Genomic DNA, 23,710 nt, shown 5'->3' with positions numbered 1-23,710 from the left:
GTGAATTCGTGCATTTTTATTGTTGTTTTCGGTTTGCGTTTTCTTATTGTAGTGGTGGATAGAATAAATACACTGTAAAAAATTGAAACAAACTTTCGGTAGACATTAATTTAAAAAAATTAAAATTAGTACCAACGAATTTAACGTTCACCGAAACAATTTTTATTAGAGAAGTTTTTGTATACAAGTTATAGAGAAAGTAGTGAGCTTTTCAGCAAACCCCAACGGTTATATATACTACACAGATTATTACAGATATGCAGCAAATAATAGTTGTTGCAGTGCCCTTTAGCAAAATCCACTTGACATTACGCCTATGGGGATTAAAGAAAAATTTTGCGTGGGGGGGTACTATCCCAGTTGGCCAGCAGTTCTGACTGCCTTGATCGTGGCCGTACCCTATTATGAGGAAAATTTTTGGGTTAATTCTAATGTTAGTATTTTTTTTGTTTTGGTTTGATGTTAGTTTCTATCTACAGATATTTATTGGCTCAGTGGCCTATTTGATAAGGGTTCCACCAGGAGAGTATGCGAGTGGTCAGCTCGCAGTGGAAACACCAACCTGGGAATGGTCTAAAAGTCATGTGGTGGAGTTAAGCCACAACCTTTCCCAAACTCAAATACCTGAAAAAAAAGAAGAAAAGAAACAAATTAGTAAAGATAATCCAATTAGGTTGAAACGATACAGTTTTACCAGCATTCCTGAAAAGAAAAGAAAATTTAATAACTATTAATTATAATATATTTTAATAAATACTTACCCTCAGCTTATGTTCTGTCTGCTTCTTTGTTGTCATTAATTAATGTTTTGTATCAAGGTGCATTTAATAAGGTGCCATCGGCAGCACAGCTGATTATAGAAATAGCACGCACAAATGTCAAACTACATATATAAAAAATATCCGCCCGTACGCCCGTATGTCAAACTCTATATATAAAAAATAAGTGAATTCGCCTGTATTTATTTCAATTCGCCACTGCTGTCACCTTGTTAAATACGCCTTGGTTTTGTATCAAGTTCTCACATGTAATGAATTCGCCGCAAACATCTGTAGTAGTAAAAAGGGGTTACCAGATGTGATATAATGAAAGTACTCAGACACAGTGTGAGAGAAATGTGTAGGTAGAATTTTATGAATGAATATAAATGTTGATAGTTCGTTAAATTCGAATAAGGCTATTCAATGTTTATAAACAAATTGTGGGAAAATTAGAAAAGGATGGTTGGGTAAGCGATGTGAGAATACGATGAATATATGATTTAAAGGAGCATAAATATAATAGGCCCAATTGGAATATAAATTCTTGGAACATATAGGGTATAAATATAAGTTTTTGCTCGGCCATCTTAAAGAGATAGAAGATAACCAACAGTCCCTGTGTATACCTACAATTTTTTTTAATAAATTAAATATTTGAAAAAAAAAGAATAGAAATTTAAATTAAACAATAAGAAAAAAGGAAAACATCTAAATAGTGAATTTCAAATAAACTGTGAATTGAAAATAAACTTGCCAAATAAGTAAAGGTAAGATAAATTGTCTTAGCCTATTTGATAGATGAGTGCTGATTAATTTTATTACTTATAGCAGGTTAGATTCTGCAACAGGAAATTGAGGAAATCCCTGCACTATTCAACCAGACAATTAAAACTCTTAGTCCCCCATAACTGGAGCAGGGCCAGAATAAAAAAGGGGACTACAACATTTTTTTTGGGAGAAGTTACAAAACGCAACAACAGCACAACAAATTCTAATTATATGAGGTATTACATCACCAAAGGAAAACCCATTATAAACAGGGAAGTGATTAGAGTTAAGAAAACAATATTAATCTATCTCAGATCATTTTTAAATACATTTTAAAAATCCCGATTAACGTCTTTAGTTTAAGTTTGTTAGTTTTACGGCCATTTTCACAATGTACGATTATTTCATTTTAACCGGGAAATTAACTAACTGTCGGTTTGTTTAACGGGGACCATTTAACCAACGGTTACCGATTTACGTTTCACCATCATTTGATTACTTAACCAAAGCATTCAGTAGAAAGTATGGCAATAATGCATACATTTGTTTACGAAAAATAGTGTAATGAAAGATTGAAATATAAAAAATTGTCTAAAAGACGGCATAAAAAATAATAGTTTGTGTTTTCTTAGTGGTATAATAAAAAAAACGTATAAAACTCAAAAATATTAAGGTACCTAACTGTAAAATTTACAGAACAAACTGAACAACAATTACTGAAAACCAACAAGCAAAAGTGCACATTTGTTGTTTGGTTTGTAAGTGCAATATCCGGGTGGTATATGGATCACCCCGTGCAAAATTTACTTTTCTTCGCTTTACACTTTTAAAAATTATAAATATTACAAAAATATAAATGTTTTTCCATGTTCTTTTATTATATTTCTTACAATTAAGATGCTAACCGGCGAAATTTGTTCGGTTATATTTAACAGCAACTTTGTTGTTAAATAGTGGCAGTTAAGAATTAATCGTACATTGTGAAATTCAAATTAGCCTAACTTGCGGTTAAAGTTCACGTTAACTTTTAATCGTACATTGTGAGAATGGCCGTTAGTGTTTTTGTTTGTTGTTATAATTAGTCATTAGGCACCCTAGCTCTTCGATGAATACCTGACTTTTTTTTATTCCATAAAATTTAGTTATTATCCCAGTTTTAGTGTTCTCATCAAATCCGGTAGAAAAATTTTAAATCAGGCATAAATAAGCCAGAAAGAAAATCGTTTAAGTGAGCTCTCTTAGGCTGATATTAGGTTAGGTTTAAAAGTAAATCCCCTAACAAATTGCTGGGGCATAAGTTGATGAGGAAACTAATATATAAAGGGATTTGTTTTGTTGTGATTTTTGAAAATTTAATTGTTCTAGTTTCGGTATTTGTTGAGGCAGGAATTAATTAGTTTAAGAATTATTGTTAAGCATTTGTTTTGTTATATAAATATATATTAAAGTTCGATTTATAGTTATTTTTTTAAATAGAGTTAATAATATTAGTTCACCTTTTATTCGTTAAGCAAATCGATATAATAAAAGAAACATGTTATGATTAAGTTATTCACTTAAAATGCAGGAATAATCTTAGTTAGCAGAGTGGTTTATTAAAGGTAAGTGGTGTGGTTTGAGGAAAAAAAGGGATCCCCGTAAATATGAAGGTATGGGAGATTATGGAAGGGAAAGGGCAAAATGGAGTAAACATCTAACTCCACTTCATAGGTGTTCCATTTGATGTTAATATTTAGACAGAATGATTGATAATTTATTGTGACAGTTCTTTGGGCCATAACGAAGGGAGGTTCTCGCACCGTGAGTAAGATACATGCGTGTGAGCTGGTCGGCAACTAATTCGTTATGGTGCCTTTTCGGGACTCGTAACAGTATGGCGCCCAAATGTAAAGCAAAATGTTTATGTAGAAAGAATAGTGTGTAGTGACATCAAAACACATAGCAATAGACCAATAGTTTTGAAATGACAATAGCCAGTGAAATATTACCAAAAATCTCGATAGAAAATTATCTCAATCATTTAAGTAGCCATTTTGGTGAAATGTAAAATCCAAAAGTTTGTTGTACTTGAATGATGAGATTAGTTTCTACGGTATATAGGTAATTGACTAATTTTCAGAGTGGTAAATAAAGTTCATAATAGTTGCAGATTAAAGTCAACTTTATTCGTACAAATTACCACTAAATGTTTTTTTTTAACAAAAGTTATTTTTTTTGTTTTAGTTTGTCATCACAATGAACTGAATCTGATAGCTCCTCAGGATAAATATCCTGAAGTAGAAGTATCAGAATAATTTCATTGTGATCCTTTGAAAGTCTATTCATTAAGACTTGTCAATGTACAAACTTTAACGTTCATAGTTTATTTTTAGTAATTTTGATTGGGAACACCTAAGAGAAGAGCATATAAATTATATATACACACCACTGCCAACAATAACCACTCACAATTTAAAATTCTGAAAGAAAAAGAAAATATTGAATTTTGTAGAAATTTATGAAATATAATTTATTCTCCAAATAATTGGAAATTATTATTATATAGGATTAGGTATACAATTTTTTTATTATAACGTATAGTTTATTTTGTTTAAAGTTTTTTTTTTTGTTTAAAATCGTTAGAAAATTATTTTTTAAATTATTGCTTTTGCAAAATTGTTTGAATTTTGTTTGTTAGTTTTTCGTATACATACATATCGTTATTTTTTAAAATCCTATACAATATTTGTTTATATTTTTTAGCGTTAGTGAATAGTCTAGTAAATTTTGTGTATGATTAGATGTTAAAGGTATGAATGTTAATACTAGAAATCAAACTAGAAAATACAATAGGCAAAGTGAAATAGAAGCAAGTACATCAATCGCAATACAAAAAAATAGAAAACGAAATAGAAATCCAGATTTTGATTTGAATAGATCCACAATCCATACAGAACCTAAACAAAGAAGAACGTACAGAATGAATATATCAGGTAATCCAAATTCCAATGGGAGCAATGTTGTGTCCCAGATTACTGACCTTTCTGGGACGATAATAGCAGGAGCCCCGGGGGAAGCAGTAGTGTCAAATCCGGTAGTTAGTTGTGAAGGCAATGATGAGGGGTTAGCACCAGGTGTCAGAAACTTGGTGGTAGATGAAGCCATGATGGTACAAAGATCTCTAGAAGATAAAGTCCGCAAAATGGTGCAGGACGAGATGGTAGATATTAAAAAGAACATCGGTGATTTAGCCAAGGCTGTAGAGAATCTGTCCCGTGTGGTTGCCTCAAATCAAACGGGAAGTACTCCCAATAATTTTCCCAACAACAACAACCGCATTCGCAATGTAGGAAATGTTCATAATGTTGATGCCTACAATAACAATAGTAATTTGAATGCAAACTTCAATGCAGAAAACACAAATATGTACATACCTGATCGTTATTCAACTCGTACACCCAATCTTCCTGGTTTTAATTTCCAATTCCCTGCTAATCATCCTGCAAATTGTCCGTCGAGAAAGGAGAATAATGCTGGACCTGGAAATCAAGAGATATTTGATTTTAGACAAATTAGGATTGATAAATTAGGTATTGTTTTTGATAACAAATCTATCACTATTGATGATTTTATATTTAGATTGGAACATTTGAGGGCACATTATAATATCCCCGAGAGAGAAGTTGTTCGAGATTTTCATTTACTAGTTTCAGATTCGGTAAAGGATTGGTATTGGTCTTTCATAGGAATGCATGGTATGACAGAATGGCCAGTTCTTCGCTTAGCCTTGTTATCACAATATCAAAAACCAAGGTCTAATTTTGAAGTTATGAGAGATTTAGTCGAAAGAAAACAGGAAAATTCTGAATCGATCGATGATTATTTTCATGTGATGAATAAGCTGAGGTCAAAATTGACACAGCCTATACCAGAATATGATATGATCAAAATTTTTAAAAGAAACCTTAATCTAAATGTTGCAAGAATAGTTTACCCTATATCAGTTTCTTCAGTAGAGCAGTTACGCATTGAGTGCAACGAAGCGGAAAGAAATTTCCCTAGAAAAGAATTTAGAAATCCTATGCCAACTACACGAATGTCTAGGCAAGTAAATGAAATATATTATGATGATGCTGAAGATAATGATGTCATAACTCGTCCTGAAATAATTGACGTAGATGCATTGCAATTTGGACAACAACAACAACAAAAGCAACCAGTAATTTGCTGGAATTGTAAAGTTTCTGGTCATGTATTTATGGAATGTCCAGTTGAGCAACGAGCTCTATTTTGTTATAAATGCGGAAAACCTAATGTTACAACGCCAAAATGCCCATTTTGTCAGCAAAAAAACATGAAGAGCTTCGTGGGAACATCAGGGGACCTTCGTCACAGGGAGAACCCTGCAGCACAAAGAACCTAAATGAATACAAACTAGAAGGCAACATAGTAGCACAGAATATAATTAATGCGAATGATAGTAAATATATACCTCAAAAACGACATTATCTCCCTTTAGAAATTAGACAACAAAATTATGACAGAGTTAGGGCTAGAATTTTTGGACCGAAAATGGTTTCTGAACGAATATTGAAACTTCGCCGGAAATTTAAGGAGCGTAAACGAACCAGGAGATTTGTAGTAGATTCTGTAAAACGGGCAAATAGAAATATGAATGATCCCAGAGTTTTTGTAGAAGTAAGCATAAAAGGTGCATTGCGAAAAGGATTGTTAGATTCAGGGGCCTCAGTTAGTATTTTAGGAAAAGGTTGTCGAGAGTTTGTAGAGGAAAATAACATTCAAGTATACCCTTTGTTGACCAATGTGAAAACTGCCAGCGGTCAACAACATAGTATAATAGGAAAAGTAAAAATATTCATAATGTACAAAGAGCAACAACACGAAATGTTATTGTATCTTTGTCCAGAATTGGAACAAAGCTTGTACTTAGGAATAGATTTTTGGAGAGCATTTGGATTGGCTCCTGAGATTGTAGGAATAGATGAGCTAGATATTAGTAAATTACAAAAAGATTTTAGTGATTCTAGTATGGAATATAGGATGAAACCACATGATCTGACAGCTGAACAGCAAGAGAAGTTAGATAAAGTAGTAAATCTTTTTAATACTTTTGAGGAAAAGGGACTGGGACTGACATCAATGGAAGAGCATAGTATAAAATTAGTGGATGATGCTGTTCCAGTTAAGGATCGCTACTATCCAATATCTCCAGCTGTCCAAGAGATCACGTATGCTGAAATCGATAATATGTTAAAACTTAATGTTATTGAATTGAGCGATAGTCCGTGGAGTAATAGAACGACAGTAGTGAGAAAGCCCGGAAAGAATCGTTTATGTTTAGACGCTAGAAAGTTAAATAAACTCACAATAAAGGATGCCTACCCATTACAAAATATAGATGGAATTCTGAGTAGGATAGATGAAACCTATTTTATAAGCAGCGTGGATCTCAAGTATGCCTTCTGGCAAATTAAACTCGATGAGCAAAGTAAACAATATACAGCATTTACCGTAGCTGGCCGTCCATTATATCAATTCAGAGTAATGCCATTCGGTTTATGTAATGCTGCTCAGCGACTTTGCAGGTTAATGGACAAGGTGATACCCCAAAGTTTAAAGGACAACGTATTCATATATTTAGATGATCTTTTGGTTATATCGAGTACGTTTGAGGAACATTTGAGATTATTATCTGAAGTTGCGAAGTGTCTCAAAGAAGCGAATCTCACTATTGGGCTAAATAAATCTCAATTTTGTTTTCAAGAACTGAAGTATCTAGGTTTCATTGTAGGTGGCGGTATGTTAAAAACTGACCCAGGAAAGGTAGAAGCGATCAGAAACATAAAATTACCCAAGACCACAAGAGAGGTCAGAAGTTTTCTAGGTACCGCTGGGTGGTATAGGCGTTTTATACGCGACTTTGCTACTATTTCAGCCCCTTTGACTGACACATTAAGAAAATCAAAAAAATTTGTTATGACTCCAGAGGCGGCAGATACTTTTGAAAAACTAAAAAGAGCTTTGACTTCAGCTCCGGTTCTAAGGCATCCAAACTTTTCAAAAAGATTTTTCGTCCAATGCGACGCATCTGATTATGGTGTAGGTGCTGTATTATTTCAGCTAAACGAAAAAGAGGAAGAGCATCCAATTGCGTTTTACTCTCAGAAGCTGAATTCTTGTCAAAAGAATTACAGCGTTACAGAGAAAGAGTGTTTGGCCGCAGTGTTAGCTATTCGAAAATTCAGACCATACGTGGAAATGATGCCATTTACTGTCATAACAGATCACGCCAGCTTAAAATGGCTTATGACATTAAAAGACCTAAGTGGACGATTGGCAAGATGGTCTTTACAATTACAGGCTTATGACTTCGATATAAAACACCGAAAGGGATCGGATAACGTTGTAGCTGACATGTTGTCTAGGGCACCGCGTGAAATGGTAGTTAATGAGATAAGTAAGGATGAAATGCTAGATTTTGAGACTACGGAATTCGAAAGTGAAGCATACCAAAATCTTATTACTGAAATTACAGAGAATAAGGAAAAATTGCCTGATCTCAAGGTCATTGATGGCATGGTTTTCAAGAGAACTAAATACAATCAGGAACTTGGTGATGAATACCAATGGAAATTGTGGATTCCGGAGAACATAACAATACCTATTGTAAAAAAAGCTCATGCACCAAATAACGTAGCTCATGGAGGTATCGCGAAAACTTTAGAAAGAGTGAAAAGGTATTTCTACTGGCCAAAGATGACTAGTCAGATAAAAACTTATGTTTCAAAATGTCAAATTTGTAAGGAAACTAAGCCTTCAAATCGCAATTTAATGCCAGGAATTGGTGAGGAAGTTGTAACAGAAAGACCATTCCAAAAACTTTACATAGATTTTCTCGGAAAGTATCCTAGGTCGAAAAATGGAAATTGTTTTATATTTATTGTAGTAGATCATTTTTCAAAATTTATTTTTTTAAAAGCTATGAAAGAAGCAACCACAAGTAACGTTATACAGTTTCTGGTAACCGAGATTTTTCATAAATTCGGAGTTCCAGAAGTTATCCATAGTGATAATGGGGCCCAGTTTGTAGCAAAATCATTTAAAAATATGATAGAAACATATAAAATTAATCATATAAGAACAGCCTTTTATTCACCTCAATCTAATGCCTCAGAAAGGGTGAATCAATCCGTATTGGCAGCAATTAGGCAATATCTTGATGATGATCATAGAGATTGGGATCTATATTTATCCGAAATTGAATGTGCCTTAAGAACATCCATTCATTCTGCTACTGGCGTGTCCCCATTCTTTTCGCTATTTGGATTTCACATGTTCTCGAGTGGTGCGGACTACAAATTAGCACGAAAACTTTCGTCACTGAACGATCATGAAATTATGAATTTTGATAGGAATGAAAAACTTGAAATTATCCGAGAAAACATTAAGAAAAACATGCATGAAGCCTATGAGAAATCTGCTAGAAGATATAACCAAAGAGCTAGAATTGTAAAATTCCTACCAGGCCAAGAAGTTTATAGACGGAACACTGTATTGAGTGACTTTAAGAAAAATATAAATGCTAAGTTTTGCAAAAAGTTTATAAAATGCCGAATATTAAAACCTGTTGGTAATAATATGTATGAATTGGAATCTATGAGTGGAAAACCGATAGGGGTATTTCACGTAAAAGATATTAAAGTTTAAATGTGCAATAATATAGTTTTAGAAGCTGTGATAAAATCTGTGATAAACAACGTGCAATAATAGGACTTAGGAAACAATTTATTTCGATTATTTATACAATTCTTTTTTTTTTATAAGTGTTTTCGTTTCGTCCTAATAAATGTAACAATGTGTCCAAATTTTTATATATAGTTTCTAAAATTATGTTTCACGTTCATGTATGTATGTTCATATGTATATTTACTTACCATAGAGTTGAGAACTTCGTGCAATAAAGACCAGTATTAATTTGTTTGGGCTTCAAGAAAGGCACAATGCAATTGAAATCTATAAATGGAAAAACAAAACACCAAGTAACTTCATGATTGTAAATTTTATAACCTCAAAGACTTCCCTAAAACAAATAGAATCTGTTGTTCAGCATATACCTATTGAAAGTAAACCATAATTATTATTAAAACCAGCCAATCAATACCGAATCTGAAAATAAAATAATGAAAATAACAATCAATTAGTATGTCTACAGCGAACATTAGATTTATTTGTATGAAAATTTATAAATGTAGGCCCGGCTGATGAGACTCAGGGTGTGGGAGTTCCCCACGTTGACTGAGCATTTCGTATGGCACTTGCACACCGTTCTTATCTACGTTGGCTTGCTAAGCCCGGAGTTTTGTTGCAGTGCCCTTTAGCAAAATCCACTTGACATTACGCCTATGGGGATTAAAGAAAAATTTTGCGTGGGGGGGTACTATCCCAGTTGGCCAGCAGTTCTGACTGCCTTGATCGTGGCCGTACCCTATTATGAGGAAAATTTTTGGGTTAATTCTAATGTTAGTATTTTTTTTGTTTTGGTTTGATGTTAGTTTCTATCTACAGATATTTATTGGCTCAGTGGCCTATTTGATAAGGGTTCCACCAGGAGAGTATGCGAGTGGTCAGCTCGCAGTGGAAACACCAACCTGGGAATGGTCTAAAAGTCATGTGGTGGAGTTAAGCCACAACCTTTCCCAAACTCAAATACCTGAAAAAAAAGAAGAAAAGAAACAAATTAGTAAAGATAATCCAATTAGGTTGAAACGATACAGTTTTACCAGCATTCCTGAAAAGAAAAGAAAATTTAATAACTATTAATTATAATATATTTTAATAAATACTTACCCTCAGCTTATGTTCTGTCTGCTTCTTTGTTGTCATTAATTAATGTTTTGTATCAAGTTCTCACATGTAATGAATTCGCCGCAAACATCTGTAGTAGTAAAAAGGGGTTACCAGATGTGATATAATGAAAGTACTCAGACACAGTGTGAGAGAAATGTGTAGGTAGAATTTTATGAATGAATATAAATGTTGATAGTTCGTTAAATTCGAATAAGGCTATTCAATGTTTATAAACAAATTGTGGGAAAATTAGAAAAGGATGGTTGGGTAAGCGATGTGAGAATACGATGAATATATGATTTAAAGGAGCATAAATATAATAGGCCCAATTGGAATATAAATTCTTGGAACATATAGGGTATAAATATAAGTTTTTGCTCGGCCATCTTAAAGAGATAGAAGATAACCAACAGTCCCTGTGTATACCTACAATTTTTTTTAATAAATTAAATATTTGAAAAAAAAAGAATAGAAATTTAAATTAAACAATAAGAAAAAAGGAAAACATCTAAATAGTGAATTTCAAATAAACTGTGAATTGAAAATAAACTTGCCAAATAAGTAAAGGTAAGATAAATTGTCTTAGCCTATTTGATAGATGAGTGCTGATTAATTTTATTACTTATAGCAGGTTAGATTCTGCAACAGGAAATTGAGGAAATCCCTGCACTATTCAACCAGACAATTAAAACTCTTAGTCCCCCATAACTGGAGCAGGGCCAGAATAAAAAAGGGGACTACAACATTTTTTTTGGGAGAAGTTACAAAACGCAACAACAGCACAACAAATTCTAATTATATGAGGTATTACATCACCAAAGGAAAACCCATTATAAACAGGGAAGTGATTAGAGTTAAGAAAACAATATTAATCTATCTCAGATCATTTTTAAATACATTTTAAAAATCCCGATTAACGTCTTTAGTTTAAGTTTGTTAGTTTTAGTGTTTTTGTTTGTTGTTATAATTAGTCATTAGGCACCCTAGCTCTTCGATGAATACCTGACTTTTTTTTATTCCATAAAATTTAGTTATTATCCCAGTTTTAGTGTTCTCATCAAATCCGGTAGAAAAATTTTAAATCAGGCATAAATAAGCCAGAAAGAAAATCGTTTAAGTGAGCTCTCTTAGGCTGATATTAGGTTAGGTTTAAAAGTAAATCCCCTAACAAATTGCTGGGGCATAAGTTGATGAGGAAACTAATATATAAAGGGATTTGTTTTGTTGTGATTTTTGAAAATTTAATTGTTCTAGTTTCGGTATTTGTTGAGGCAGGAATTAATTAGTTTAAGAATTATTGTTAAGCATTTGTTTTGTTATATAAATATATATTAAAGTTCGATTTATAGTTATTTTTTTAAATAGAGTTAATAATATTAGTTCACCTTTTATTCGTTAAGCAAATCGATATAATAAAAGAAACATGTTATGATTAAGTTATTCACTTAAAATGCAGGAATAATCTTAGTTAGCAGAGTGGTTTATTAAAGGTAAGTGGTGTGGTTTGAGGAAAAAAAGGGATCCCCGTAAATATGAAGGTATGGGAGATTATGGAAGGGAAAGGGCAAAATGGAGTAAACATCTAACTCCACTTCATAGGTGTTCCATTTGATGTTAATATTTAGACAGAATGATTGATAATTTATTGTGACAGTTCTTTGGGCCATAACGAAGGGAGGTTCTCGCACCGTGAGTAAGATACATGCGTGTGAGCTGGTCGGCAACTAATTCGTTATGGTGCCTTTTCGGGACTCGTAACATAGTTAGCATAAAAGTAATATTGAGCCGTATGGGTGTTTCGACGTTCTACAACCAATTTCTTGTTGCAGAGTAAGAAAAAAATACAATTTTCAATAGGCAACAACCATTTTGATATTTTCTTTTGTTGGTTTTCCATTGTCATGTTATTGAAACCAGAAGATTTGTATCTGTATAATCAGTTTTGTTTCTTGTGTCATTGTTTACATTTTAATTTAAGGAAGTTTTCTTATTTCTGTACATTTTTTATTTCTTATTTCCATTCATCAAATGTTTGAGGACAAACGTACTAAAATATAATGTGAACGGACCCGTTAAATTGGTTGATGTTTTAGAAAAATCATGTTTAATTCCCAATATGAATTTCTTGTTATCATATTTCATAAAAAAGCGCAAAGTTAACAACACTAACACTAAGCATGCTTTTCATCGGCCTTTTTTGACGTTTCGTCTGTCTTGTTATTTTTATGAAAAAAATTCGTCTTGTTTATACAAAATGTGTGCGCTAAAAATCTGAAAGAAATAAACGTTTATCAAATATAAATGATAAGTTTAATAGTTTTCAATAAAATGCTCGTCGAAATTCTTTTAAAAGTTTAAATGAACAGTAAATAATATATAATTAAAAAAATTCTACTTTATTACAATAAACAAATGTGTTAAAATGGATGATATTAACTTGGATTTTTTAAAAACACCCCCTAAGCAAAGTCAGCCAGTTGCACGGACTCCAAGTCCATTTGTTTACAATGGACTTGATGTCAGATTTGGCAAAAAGAAACTTGGCTCCAGGAAATTTGAAATGGCCCAATCTATAGCTAAAGTGGATGAGTTGGTGCAGGAAATTGATAAAATTAGAAGCCAAAATAATGAATTACAACTACGGCTAAAAGATTTCCAGAAAACAGCACAACAAGTACAAGATCTCTACAGCAAAGAAAAGCGCGAACATACAATAGCAAAACAATACTTGGAGAAATTACAAACAGAATATAAGAAAATCGATGTGGATTTGACAAATAAGACTATGGTTAATGACCAAATAAAGGCACGTTTGGCAGAGTACGAAGGGAGACCTATAAATTTTAATAACTTGGTGGTAAAGTATGTAAAAATTATGAATAAATTAGAAGGCGAAGACATACTAAAATATTCATCTGATAAAGATTTAGTCGAAAGGCTAAGAGAATATTGTGCGGCCACGAAACTTAAAATTCCACCTGTTAATAGCCCAAGAAAACATAAAACAAGGGGACATAAAGTTAAAACTCAGGAATCGTTTGTGCAGTGTAATCTATTAGAAGATATTTCATCTCTACAAAAAGAGACTTGCGTATCTAGTACTAAGAAACCTAAAATGCAAGATCAAAATATACAATGTTCTCTACAAAATCAGGATTGGCTATCTAGTACTAAGAAAGAATGCTTAATTTGTACTAAAAAACCTAAAATGCATGATCAGAATACACAATGTTCTTCAACAACAAAACGTGACCAGGCCTCTCAGTATATTAGTACAATGATTACCCGGCAAACAAATACCGAAAAGATTATACAAAAACATGTACAAACCATGTTTCCTGAACCACAAAAAATGCCCGCAATTGATGATATATTAAATGTCTATTCAAGATGGTCTAATATAAGATCTGTATCACCACTGCTAGAGTCTCCCTCACGTATACGGAAAGATATTTCGACCAAGACAACATCTACAGGCACCTGCACAATGTTGTGTAATATAAGGCGAAAAATTGATTATCTACCACCAAATAGTTCGTCCAACATAAAACAAGAAATAGTTACACCTTCTGCCTCACCTACACCAACTTCAAATCCTATATTAACGAATAGAGCCAGAGTGTCTTCACACTCTAATAACGTTTCCAATAGCAACATAAATCCTAGCCAATTCAGTAGCTCAATATTAAATATATTCAATGCTAACACAAATTCAGCTCTTGGTCAATTGTCATCTAATGCTTTTAATGAACTATGGCAAATATTTGGTAAAATGCTATTGAGTTTATTACAATCAAGCAATGCTGGCATTGCACAATCAAATCAAAATTCGGGCATAAATCAACAACAGTTTCTCGATTGGTTGCTAGAGCTGTATATGAGTTCTCAGCCACAAAATACAGCCTCAACACAAACACAAACTTTGGAACAAATGGGTAATAATTTAATTTTGTCAAATGATTTATGTATTCCTTTTTTATAAAATTATTATCAATATTTTTAGATTCTACTGGCTCTAGGAGTCCCATATGTTTTAACGAATCTTCGATGTTGTCAACGAACGTTGTGAGACCTGAAGCTCAAAAGACCTTGCCCGCAAGAACAAATACCGAAGAGGATGAAACTGGTGATTTGTTAAGAGCTGAATCCTCAATTGGTAAGATAACAAATGTTTGCACCCCTTATTAGCAGAGACAAAAACACTTTTTAACAGAACTCTTTTAAAAAGCAAGATTTTTCTAAATACATTTATCGTTTAATTTCAGATAATAACACACATCGTATTTATCAACGAAGCGTAGCAATTAGTCCAATACCTACCTCCTGCACATCCAATTTCCCATTAGAAATCTATTCACAGGATTCAAATTCTATGGACAGAGAAGTGCAACAAATACAGATTGCCTCAAACATAACTGAACTACAGACTAGATGTATGAATGAGTCAACCCTAAATGAGCTACAACCAGAAAATACTTTAAAAGAGGATACAAAGGCATCAAACAAACGGAAAAGTAAACACAAACTGCTAGATCAAATACAAGAACTTATACCGGAAGTTAATTTAAACAAAAAGAAACGAAAGGCTTTGAAAAGACTACTAAAAAATAACAATCCTCACAAAAATTCGTATGAAACAAGAAAAACGCAACAGCTAAATGATTTTAAAAACAACTCATCAATTGTTTTGCTACCAAATGAAACTGACAATGATGAGACCATTGAAAATGCTGTTGATTTTCTAAAAACGTTTGCTGTTACACAGGAGGAAAATTTTTCAGAAACTGAGAAAATTTTCTTAGAACAAAGTTCAATTGAAATGGTTGACGAACGAATTATAGAAAATAAAAACGTTTATAAAAGCGATGATGAGTTTACATTTATAAAACCTAGTGGTATACCCCGTACAAAACATGCTTCAGCTACTAGCAAGGACGTTTTTCTAAAGCCCACAACAAAGTCCACCACAAAGCGTAAACAATCCAAAACTTCCAAAACAAAACAAATTGAAAACAAATACCAGTTACTCTTTGGTGATTCGGATAGTGAATTTGAAGAACAAGAAATGGAAATGGAAAATTCAAAATCTGTGATAAAGACTCAACTAAATTTAAGTGAGGGCAATAACAATTGTAATAATATAAATGAAAGTACAAATCTAGGAATTGTAAATACTACAAATTTTAAACAAAACAAGTACTCAGAAGATACTAATTCAAATGAGGGAAATAGTTGGAATCAAACATGTCATCTAACCATAAGAGATCCTCTTCAAAATGAATTGTCATTACCCATTATACCAACACCAGTTTTCGAAAATTGTTGCGATAGTGATTATAGCTACGATCGATTTTCAATACCAGACTTACCAACACCGTTATTAAAGAGACTAGAATGTACACACCTTCCCGATATGGAACAATTCGAAGAAACCAAAGATTTTAATTATCTTCAGTCTGCTGCAGATTCAAACAATTATGTAGATTCAAATATTGAAGTATGTGAAAATAATATCGAAAATGATTTGGAATTATCTTCAGATGATAGCTGTTGTCATGGAGATGTTAATGAATTTAATGACACACTTCCAAAGACTGATTCCAATAAACAAATTGAAGTTCCCACTATCAGTCAAAATAACACAAATAATTTTAATAAAAATCCTTCTGGCTGTCTCCTCGAACAAACACAAGTTATTGGAACCCAAACTAATGAGGAATTTTGCACAAACACAATAGCCAAATTAAAGGAAACTTTTATAACAGCCAAACACTTAGTCAGTAAGATTGAGTTAAACGTAGAAAAATGTATTAAAACCCTGCCAAATTTAAATGACTATGATGATGAAGAAAATTGCTCCAACGATAGTATAGATCGTGCAGAATTTTGCACAGAACACACCTATCCAAGTGATTTTGAAAAAGATTTGGAACTATCATCAGACAATGAAAGTGTAATAAGCCAATGTGATCAAATAAATACACAAACAATTGAGGAAACAGAAGAAAAAGATTATGAATTTCCCAATAGTTTCAAAACTTGTACATCCAATTCTATAATTGAATCTAGAGAAGACATCAATTCTTTTGCAACCGACAATGAAGAAAGAAGTAAAAATGTAGCTGAAACAAAAGACAATCTGTTAGAAAAAGATATAAATTCGTGTTCAAATGAATCAAACATTATTAATTTACAACAAAGAACAGATAACAACTTTGAAGCTATTACAAAACTGTCCGTGGAGGTAAAAAACTCTAGTACCACCAAAACCATACCCAGTAATTTAGAACAATCACACTCTAGCAAAAATAAAACAGCAAATGAGGAAAATTCACTATGTTGGTCTATAATTACAGTATCTGAATCATCAATAAACGATGAAACGTTAAACAATGAAGAAATAACTAAAACACTTGAAACGAAAAGCAATAATGAAGTTGATACCAAGACAAATGGCTTAAGCTGTCTAAAATTGTTAGATTTAAATAGCATTCATAGGCATCTAAAAGAATCTAGCAATGTAATGACAAATACAACAACAATTAATACAAAACCAAACAGTTCCAACGTAAAACAAGTTAGAAAATCTGAAAATGAAATGAATTTATTTTGTAGTCCTGCCAATAAAGATATAAAATATCATAATATTTCTGTACAAAATAATGCATTAAGAAAAGAAAATGATGCAAACCTTCCTTGCAGCTCCATTAAAGCAGATTTGAAAACAAATGGCAATCGTGATGATAATGAAGTAATAAATATCAGTGAAGATTATTCAAGCATGGAAGAAGAATGTGGTTTAAAAAGTAAAGAGGTAAATCTTATTACAGGCTTTGAAAATGATTTAATAATCAATAAAACGTATACAAATTTGACCGAAACTGAAATGAATTGTAATTTGGAAACACCAGTGCTCAAACAAGATCTCTATTTATCCATTGAAAACGATGAATCTATATTAAATAAAGATCTTATTTCAGACAAGCCTATTGATACTGAAGATGAAACTGATTTTAATGATAGTTTATCTCTGGACAATGAATTATTGATCGATGAAGAACCAAACTACACGAGTGCAAAAGAATCGGAAACTGAAGATCTAAACTCTACTAAACAATCAGAAATCAGTTGTGAAAGTTGTGATGACACTATAAATTCATCTAACATATCGTGTTTATTAAATAGTACTCTCTATAATGAAGTTCTAACCGAATCTTTGAATCCTATAGTTGATGACTTACTTAAGAATGATATGTTGAAAAAATCATTGACCACAGAAGAAAACAAACCCAAAAGAGGAAGGAAGCGTAAAAGTGAATGTTTAGCCGAAGTGGTGCTACCTTGTAAACGTTCACAACGTCTAAAGGCTAAACAAATAATACTGGAAGAAAGCATAAATCTGAGTAAAACACCCATAAAACTTGGTAAATATACAAAAATTCGCAAAAATTTAAATAATATACAATTAAATTCACCCTGTAACGAAAATATAAAAGACTCAAATTTAAAAATGAAATGCGAAATAGCAGAAAATAATGAAACGTTAGGAAATGAAGCGCCATTACAAATGGGATTCTTTAGAGAGAGATTAACAAAAGACCTAAAAGAAGTTGAACCCAACAATCATCAACAAAGTACGATTGCTAAAACTAATCAATCTGGATATAAGTCAGAGGTCATTTCTAATAACATTCTTAACGATGCCAAAATTCTCGATGATATTAATGAATTAAGTTTGAAAAACCAAACAACTCCTGAATTTATAGTAGCAGATAATCCCTCCAATAATTCTATTAGCAATAAACCTACAGATTATTTTGTTTATACCGATTCTCCACAATCTCCGCCACCTTTAGAAACTCATCAGGAATTTTTAAATGAAACCTTTATAGTCATACCACAAGAACGTCTGCCAAAGTTCGTGCCACAACAATACAATGTAACACTATTTGATGCTTTAATAACAAACTATAGAACCGAAAACCAAAAACACGTCTTAGAATCAATCACCACCAAAGAGCGCCAGCACCAAGAAAACATTTTAAATCAATATGACAAACAACTTAAATCGTTTTGTTACAGCGAAATGGAATTGGATCCTAATTGTACATCTATACAGCTTATTAACCAGCTTTTAAGTATTTCCCCCGACTATAGTCTCATACAGAAAGCCTTAATAACTGTAGCTCAAAAAGCCGAAGGAACAAATGTGAACGAAAACGATCTACCCTCGATTATACAAGAAATGCCACCACGACATTTGTCGAAATGTTTGCAGCGCTTATTTGCGGTCTTAAGAAATTTTATTACAAGAAATTCCAATTTTTGCCTAGATTTAATCGACAAAATAGAATTATTACTCTTCAATTGGAAACAGACGGAAAATTTATCCCTGCAAGCCACACTAAATGTAACCCAACTCTACCTAATGGCCTGTAAAGTGCAAGAATATGTACAATTGCCTAAACATCCTGCTCGACTTTTTATAGCCAAATGCCTGTATTTTTATTTGCAAAAATCCACATTAATGATACATGAGGTACTCATGTGGTATCCCACTGTATTGCCGCATCGTGAAGATAAAACATATGATCGTTCGGATGCCTTAATAAGCGTTCTACAACATATTCTAATGACCACTAAATATGAAATGGAAAAACCCGATTTACGTGGTAAAACACTACTCTCCAAGCTGCGCTATGAATATCATTTTGAACCCTTCAAACCCGCTCTAGATGAAGTCATCAATGTTTTAGTGGAGAAATTAAAAAATTCCAAGTTTTACAATATATCCCTGGCCTATGGTTTATTGTGCAAACGTTTAGGAGTGCCAAGAACGCAACATATTGTCCTAATACAGCATTTGCTGCCACTCGCCAATGAATACTATAATTTGGCTTTAACAACTGAGGACTATGATAAACGTATAGCAGTATTATTGGAAATTATATCCATGATTGTAAAACCATTTCCAATTGAAACCGATACAAAACTCTATTTCAATGAATTTGCACGTTTTCTAAATGCTTTTGATCGTCAGCTTATTCAAGAAGCCGCCTTGTGTTCCATACTACGTTTGCAACGTTTCAATATGGAATATTGTTTTAAACTGCTGCGTCACTTTCAACCCACCTACGATTTGAATCCTCACACTCAGGCAATGTTAAAGACGTTTTTACATCGACGTCCTTTAACATATTGGAAGAATTTGAAGTCACAAAATCCTACAAATTTAATTTAGTTATTATACATAGTAAGTGTTAATAAGTAATTTAATAATATTCTTTTAAGTCTGTTTTATTAACATAAGTAATTTTTAAGAAAATAAATAAATAAATGCAATATTTGCTATTTATAAAGAATTTTTAAAATAGTAGATTAGTTTACAAAACAATTATAAATTATTAACTTTTCGTTTTAAAGAAATTATAGAAAGCTGTGTGCTTTTGATACCCTTCACCATTAGTGATAAGTATTTTTCATTTGCGACCTCTTAAAGTATATGTATATGAATATTTTGGATCGCAGTAGATACCGGAGACGTTCTGACTGTTGAAATCAACTTTCCGAAGCCCCCAAATAGCTTACATACATCAATATATCCGCTATAGATCAACCAAGTTTCATATTTAAAATCGGCTCTCAAATAGCTGAAATATAGGCAACAAGCTAGTAAGGTACTCACGACATGTTTTTTATCCTTGCGAAATGTGTTTGTGAAATTGAAATTAGGGTCTATACCTAGTTGAAACAAAAATCCGACTTTTGGTATTTTATGAAAAGTAGACTTTTTGAACTTAAACTTTTATATTTAATAAATTTATATGTTTTTTATCAAACACGTTTCTAAAAGTCTCTGCAATTCGATTATGTACCATATGTCTAAAATCTTTTAGTTTTTATAGAAAAATGTTGGATGAATTTTGTGTAGAAAGAGCATTATTTTAAAAAATGCAAGTGTACCAAATAACAGGCTGTTATTTTATTACGTGCATATTTTTAGTTTTAATATACTGTTGCAATTAATTATTTTTTTAAACAATATTCGACTATTCGACATTTTTTATTTAATAGACTTTGAAATAACGTAATCGATTATTCGACCTAAAGGACGTACAATCGACTTTTTGTCCTTTTCAGCAAAAAGTTGAATTTTAAATTAATTTTTTTTCTCATCAATAAATCTAGCCATAGAGAAAACATATAGAGCGGAAACTCTCCTGTCAAAGACCTAACTCAGTTGTCAAAAACCTAAGTGGTGAGAATGTATTAGTAAAAAAAACTATGTGAAAACAAAAACAACACTCGTATGTGTGATTATTTTGATTAATTTTTTTGTTTGAGTTTTTTTCGAGTTTCCGCTCTATGTTCTCTATAAATCTACCTACCATATATTTTTACATTCAAATAGAATAAAAAAATAAGTAGACTTTTCATAAATTTAAAAAATCAATACAAATCAAAACTCAATAAAAAAACAACTTAAAAATATAAATTGCAACAGTGTCTAGTCACAATATTTGAAAACGTAGATCCTGTTTCTTATATATCACACCAGCGAAAAATGTTACATATATATTTTTGTTAAAATATTAATATGTTAACTATTTTTCAAATTTTTGTCACAATAAACGTAAAAAATTATATTTTCTATTGAAAAGGCCGCACCCATAAAGAATTATACAAGAGACAGATGTCTGATACAACAATTGTTGCAAGAGTTAGGTTTTTGACAGTTCCGTCTCGGATCTATGTTACCCTATGGGCGCAACCTTACTATACAGAAATACAAATTAATTATTTGTTTTCTAATTCAATAAAGCCAGCTTAAACATAACTAAAACTAATTATGCTTAAACAATGGTACTTTTCTAAATTTCTTCAAAAATATTGCTATTTATTTCCCGTGTAGTCGCCTTCAAACAAACATCAACACTAAACATTTGTATATGGCAATGCTTCATCGGAAAACAAACCACAGCCAACTTCGCTAAGAACGGACGCACATTTTTCAAGTAACCGATAACCAATTAAACTCTTGATTTTCAAAATGGCTACTTATGAAAACTTTTGCAACAATTCTTTCATTTATAAATTTAGAAGAAACGTGACAACATCTATTCAGTGTTAAAAGAATCAGATATTTAATATAAAAAAAATCAATCGTTAAGATGGAAATAATAAAGAATTTATAGAGGTAAGTTGTTTGATAAATAAATTAAAGAAAAATCATCTAAAAATTATTTACATGATGACTTATCACGTACCGCCCCAGTCTGAATATATTATGCGGATTGGTCATTTAAACTGAATTATACGAAGTTTATATATAAAATAACAAATTTTGTCTATAAAATTTACTAATTTTTACTTCATTTCTGTTATATTTTAGATAATCCAAGTGAAATGAATGTGGAAAATTGAAAAACATGTGCTCTAAAATTTAGAAAACCCATGTTAAAATGGAAATACTTATTAAAAAAAAACTAATAAGGTAAGTTGTTTGAAAATAAATTTAAGGAAAAATCATCTAAAATTTACATGATGACTTTTTACGTACCGCCCCAGTCTGAATATATTATGCGGATTGGTCATTTAAACTGAATTTTATAAAGTTTATAAAATGGCTCAATTTTGTGTATAAAATTTACTAATTTTTCTTAATTTTGTTATATTTTAGATATTCCAAGTGAAATGAATGTCGAAAAATGCATGCGAAATCCCTTAAATTGAAGAAAGCCATGTGAAATTTTCTATTTTTGAGGTTAGTATTTGTTAAATAAACTACCTATTTGTTTGGTATTTATATGATGATCAATCGTACCGCCCCAGTCAGAACATAATATGTTGATTGGTTATTTTTTACTGAAATTTAATAATGCAATTATTAAATTTACATATCTATGATAATTTTACTAATTTTGAACTATTTTGTTTATATTTCAGGATATGAACCGAATTCAAAAGTAAATTCCAAAATGATTGTAAAGTTATTTACAATCTTATGGAGAAATAGAAGCAGTTTTGGCGCCATTTAATCATGAGGTAAGAAACGTTCATTAAAAAGTATTTTATTTCTTAAATATAATTTTTTGTGATGATATTTATAGTAGACAAGCATATAACTGAATTTTTTCTGTTGATTACTTTACGTCTGAAAATTTACACAAAAATATTATTCATTGACAAAATGGCTGAATTGTAATTTAACACGTGGTTTTACTTTTTATCTTTTAGAACTACTTGGGAGATGATAATTGTTGCAACTTCAATGTAAGAACGTTCAGGAGATCCCAGATCATTCAGTTTCTTAGGTGTGTATACATATTTTATTAAAAAAATTGTATTGTTATGTTTGAACATATTGCTGTATAGGTATAATTTGGAAAAATTAAATATGACTTTTATTAAGTTTTACAATGATGATAAATAGTTATCCCTGTCATAAAGAAAAACCTTGATGATAACGGTAGGCTGAAAAATAAACTTAATAAACAGTTGTGTATAAATTTCTTTATTGCAATTGGTTAAACAAATGATATATATAGTAGACAAGCATATAACAGAATTTTTTTCTGTTAATTACTTTACGTCTGAAAATATACAGAAACATATTTTTCATTACAAAATGGCTGAATTGTAATTTAACACGTGCTTTTACTTTTTTATATTTTAGAACTACTTGGGAGACGATAGCATTGTTGTAACTTCAATGTAAGAATGTTCAGGAGATACCAACTCATTTAATACCTTAGGTGTGTATACATATTTTATTAAAAATTGTATGTATTATGTTTTTCGAAATATGTTAATATATTTCTGTACATAATTTGGAAAAATTAAATATGACTTTTATTAAGTTTGACAATGATGATAAATAGTTATCCCTGTCATAAAGAAAAACCTTGATGATAACGGTAGGCTGAAAAACAAACTTAATAAACAGTTGTGTATAAATTTCTTTACTGTAATTAGTTAAACAAAATATTAATTTGTATGTAATTTCTTTTAATTTCAGATAATCTTTGGAAATTGACTTGCATCAAACTCTCCCAGAGATGACAAATGTGTGAATTATAAATTCCTAAAATTTGCTGTTTTAAAAAGATTTAATAAAAACTAAATAATTTCAAATAAAATACTTTTGTATATCATTTAATAATTTTCTTAAAAATGGGATAATTATAATTTTTTAAAAATAGCGTGAGTAAATTCTTTTAGAAATAAAATAAATTCTAAAGGAAATATCCATGAGCTTTAAGAAATAACTAGAGCTAACTAGCTCCGCGGTTTAAAAATATGAGTAGGTTTTTTGAATGTTTTTTAAGATTTTG

General features: G+C 31.4%; 1 protein-coding gene and 2 long non-coding RNA genes across 4 annotated transcripts; 2 read left to right on the top strand and 1 right to left on the bottom strand.

Moving 5' to 3' along the window:
• Window positions 1-4,156: 4,156 nt before the first annotated feature.
• Window positions 4,157-10,376, bottom strand: LOC135961042 (uncharacterized). 2 transcript variants are annotated; one of them, XR_010576598.1, is made up of 4 exons: window positions 9,464-10,361; window positions 4,943-5,047; window positions 4,549-4,880; window positions 4,157-4,465 (listed from the first exon to the last, which is right to left on the bottom strand). It is a non-coding gene; the product is annotated as an uncharacterized LOC135961042 (long non-coding RNA). The 2 variants fall into 2 exon arrangements; XR_010576597.1 differs by having other exon boundaries at window positions 4,157-4,880; window positions 9,464-10,376.
• Window positions 10,377-12,798: 2,422 nt separating this feature from the next.
• Ice1 (Interacts with the C terminus of ELL 1) lies at window positions 12,799-19,777 on the top strand. Its single transcript, XM_065513002.1, has 3 exons — window positions 12,799-14,311; window positions 14,380-14,532; window positions 14,642-19,777. The coding sequence occupies exons 1-3, from the start codon at window positions 12,799-12,801 to the stop codon at window positions 19,615-19,617; spliced, it is 6,642 nt and encodes a 2,213-aa protein (XP_065369074.1). The 3' UTR covers window positions 19,618-19,777.
• Window positions 19,778-21,310: 1,533 nt separating this feature from the next.
• LOC135961909 (uncharacterized) lies at window positions 21,311-23,515 on the top strand. The gene is made up of 7 exons (XR_010576619.1): window positions 21,311-21,573; window positions 21,769-21,870; window positions 22,057-22,140; window positions 22,323-22,421; window positions 22,614-22,690; window positions 23,053-23,131; window positions 23,395-23,515. It is a non-coding gene; the product is annotated as an uncharacterized LOC135961909 (long non-coding RNA).
• Window positions 23,516-23,710: the final 195 nt, after the last annotated feature.

This window comes from Calliphora vicina, chromosome 5, assembly GCF_958450345.1.
Source record: "Calliphora vicina chromosome 5, idCalVici1.1, whole genome shotgun sequence".
Lineage (NCBI taxonomy): Eukaryota > Metazoa > Arthropoda > Insecta > Diptera > Calliphoridae > Calliphora > Calliphora vicina.
This window is presented reverse-complemented; position numbering and strand designations above follow the sequence as displayed.

What these genes read in the sequence shown, in the direction of transcription:
- Ice1 (XM_065513002.1), top strand. Translation starts at nt 12,799, where the DNA reads ATGGATGATATTAACTTGGATTTTTTAAAAACACCCCCTAAGCAAAGT. An exon ending in ACAAACTTTGGAACAAATGG is followed by an intron (nt 14,312 to 14,379) that starts GTAATAATTTAA and finishes CAATATTTTTAG; the next exon opens with ATTCTACTGGCTCTAGGAGT. An exon ending in AAGAGCTGAATCCTCAATTG is followed by an intron (nt 14,533 to 14,641) that starts GTAAGATAACAA and finishes GTTTAATTTCAG; the next exon opens with ATAATAACACACATCGTATT.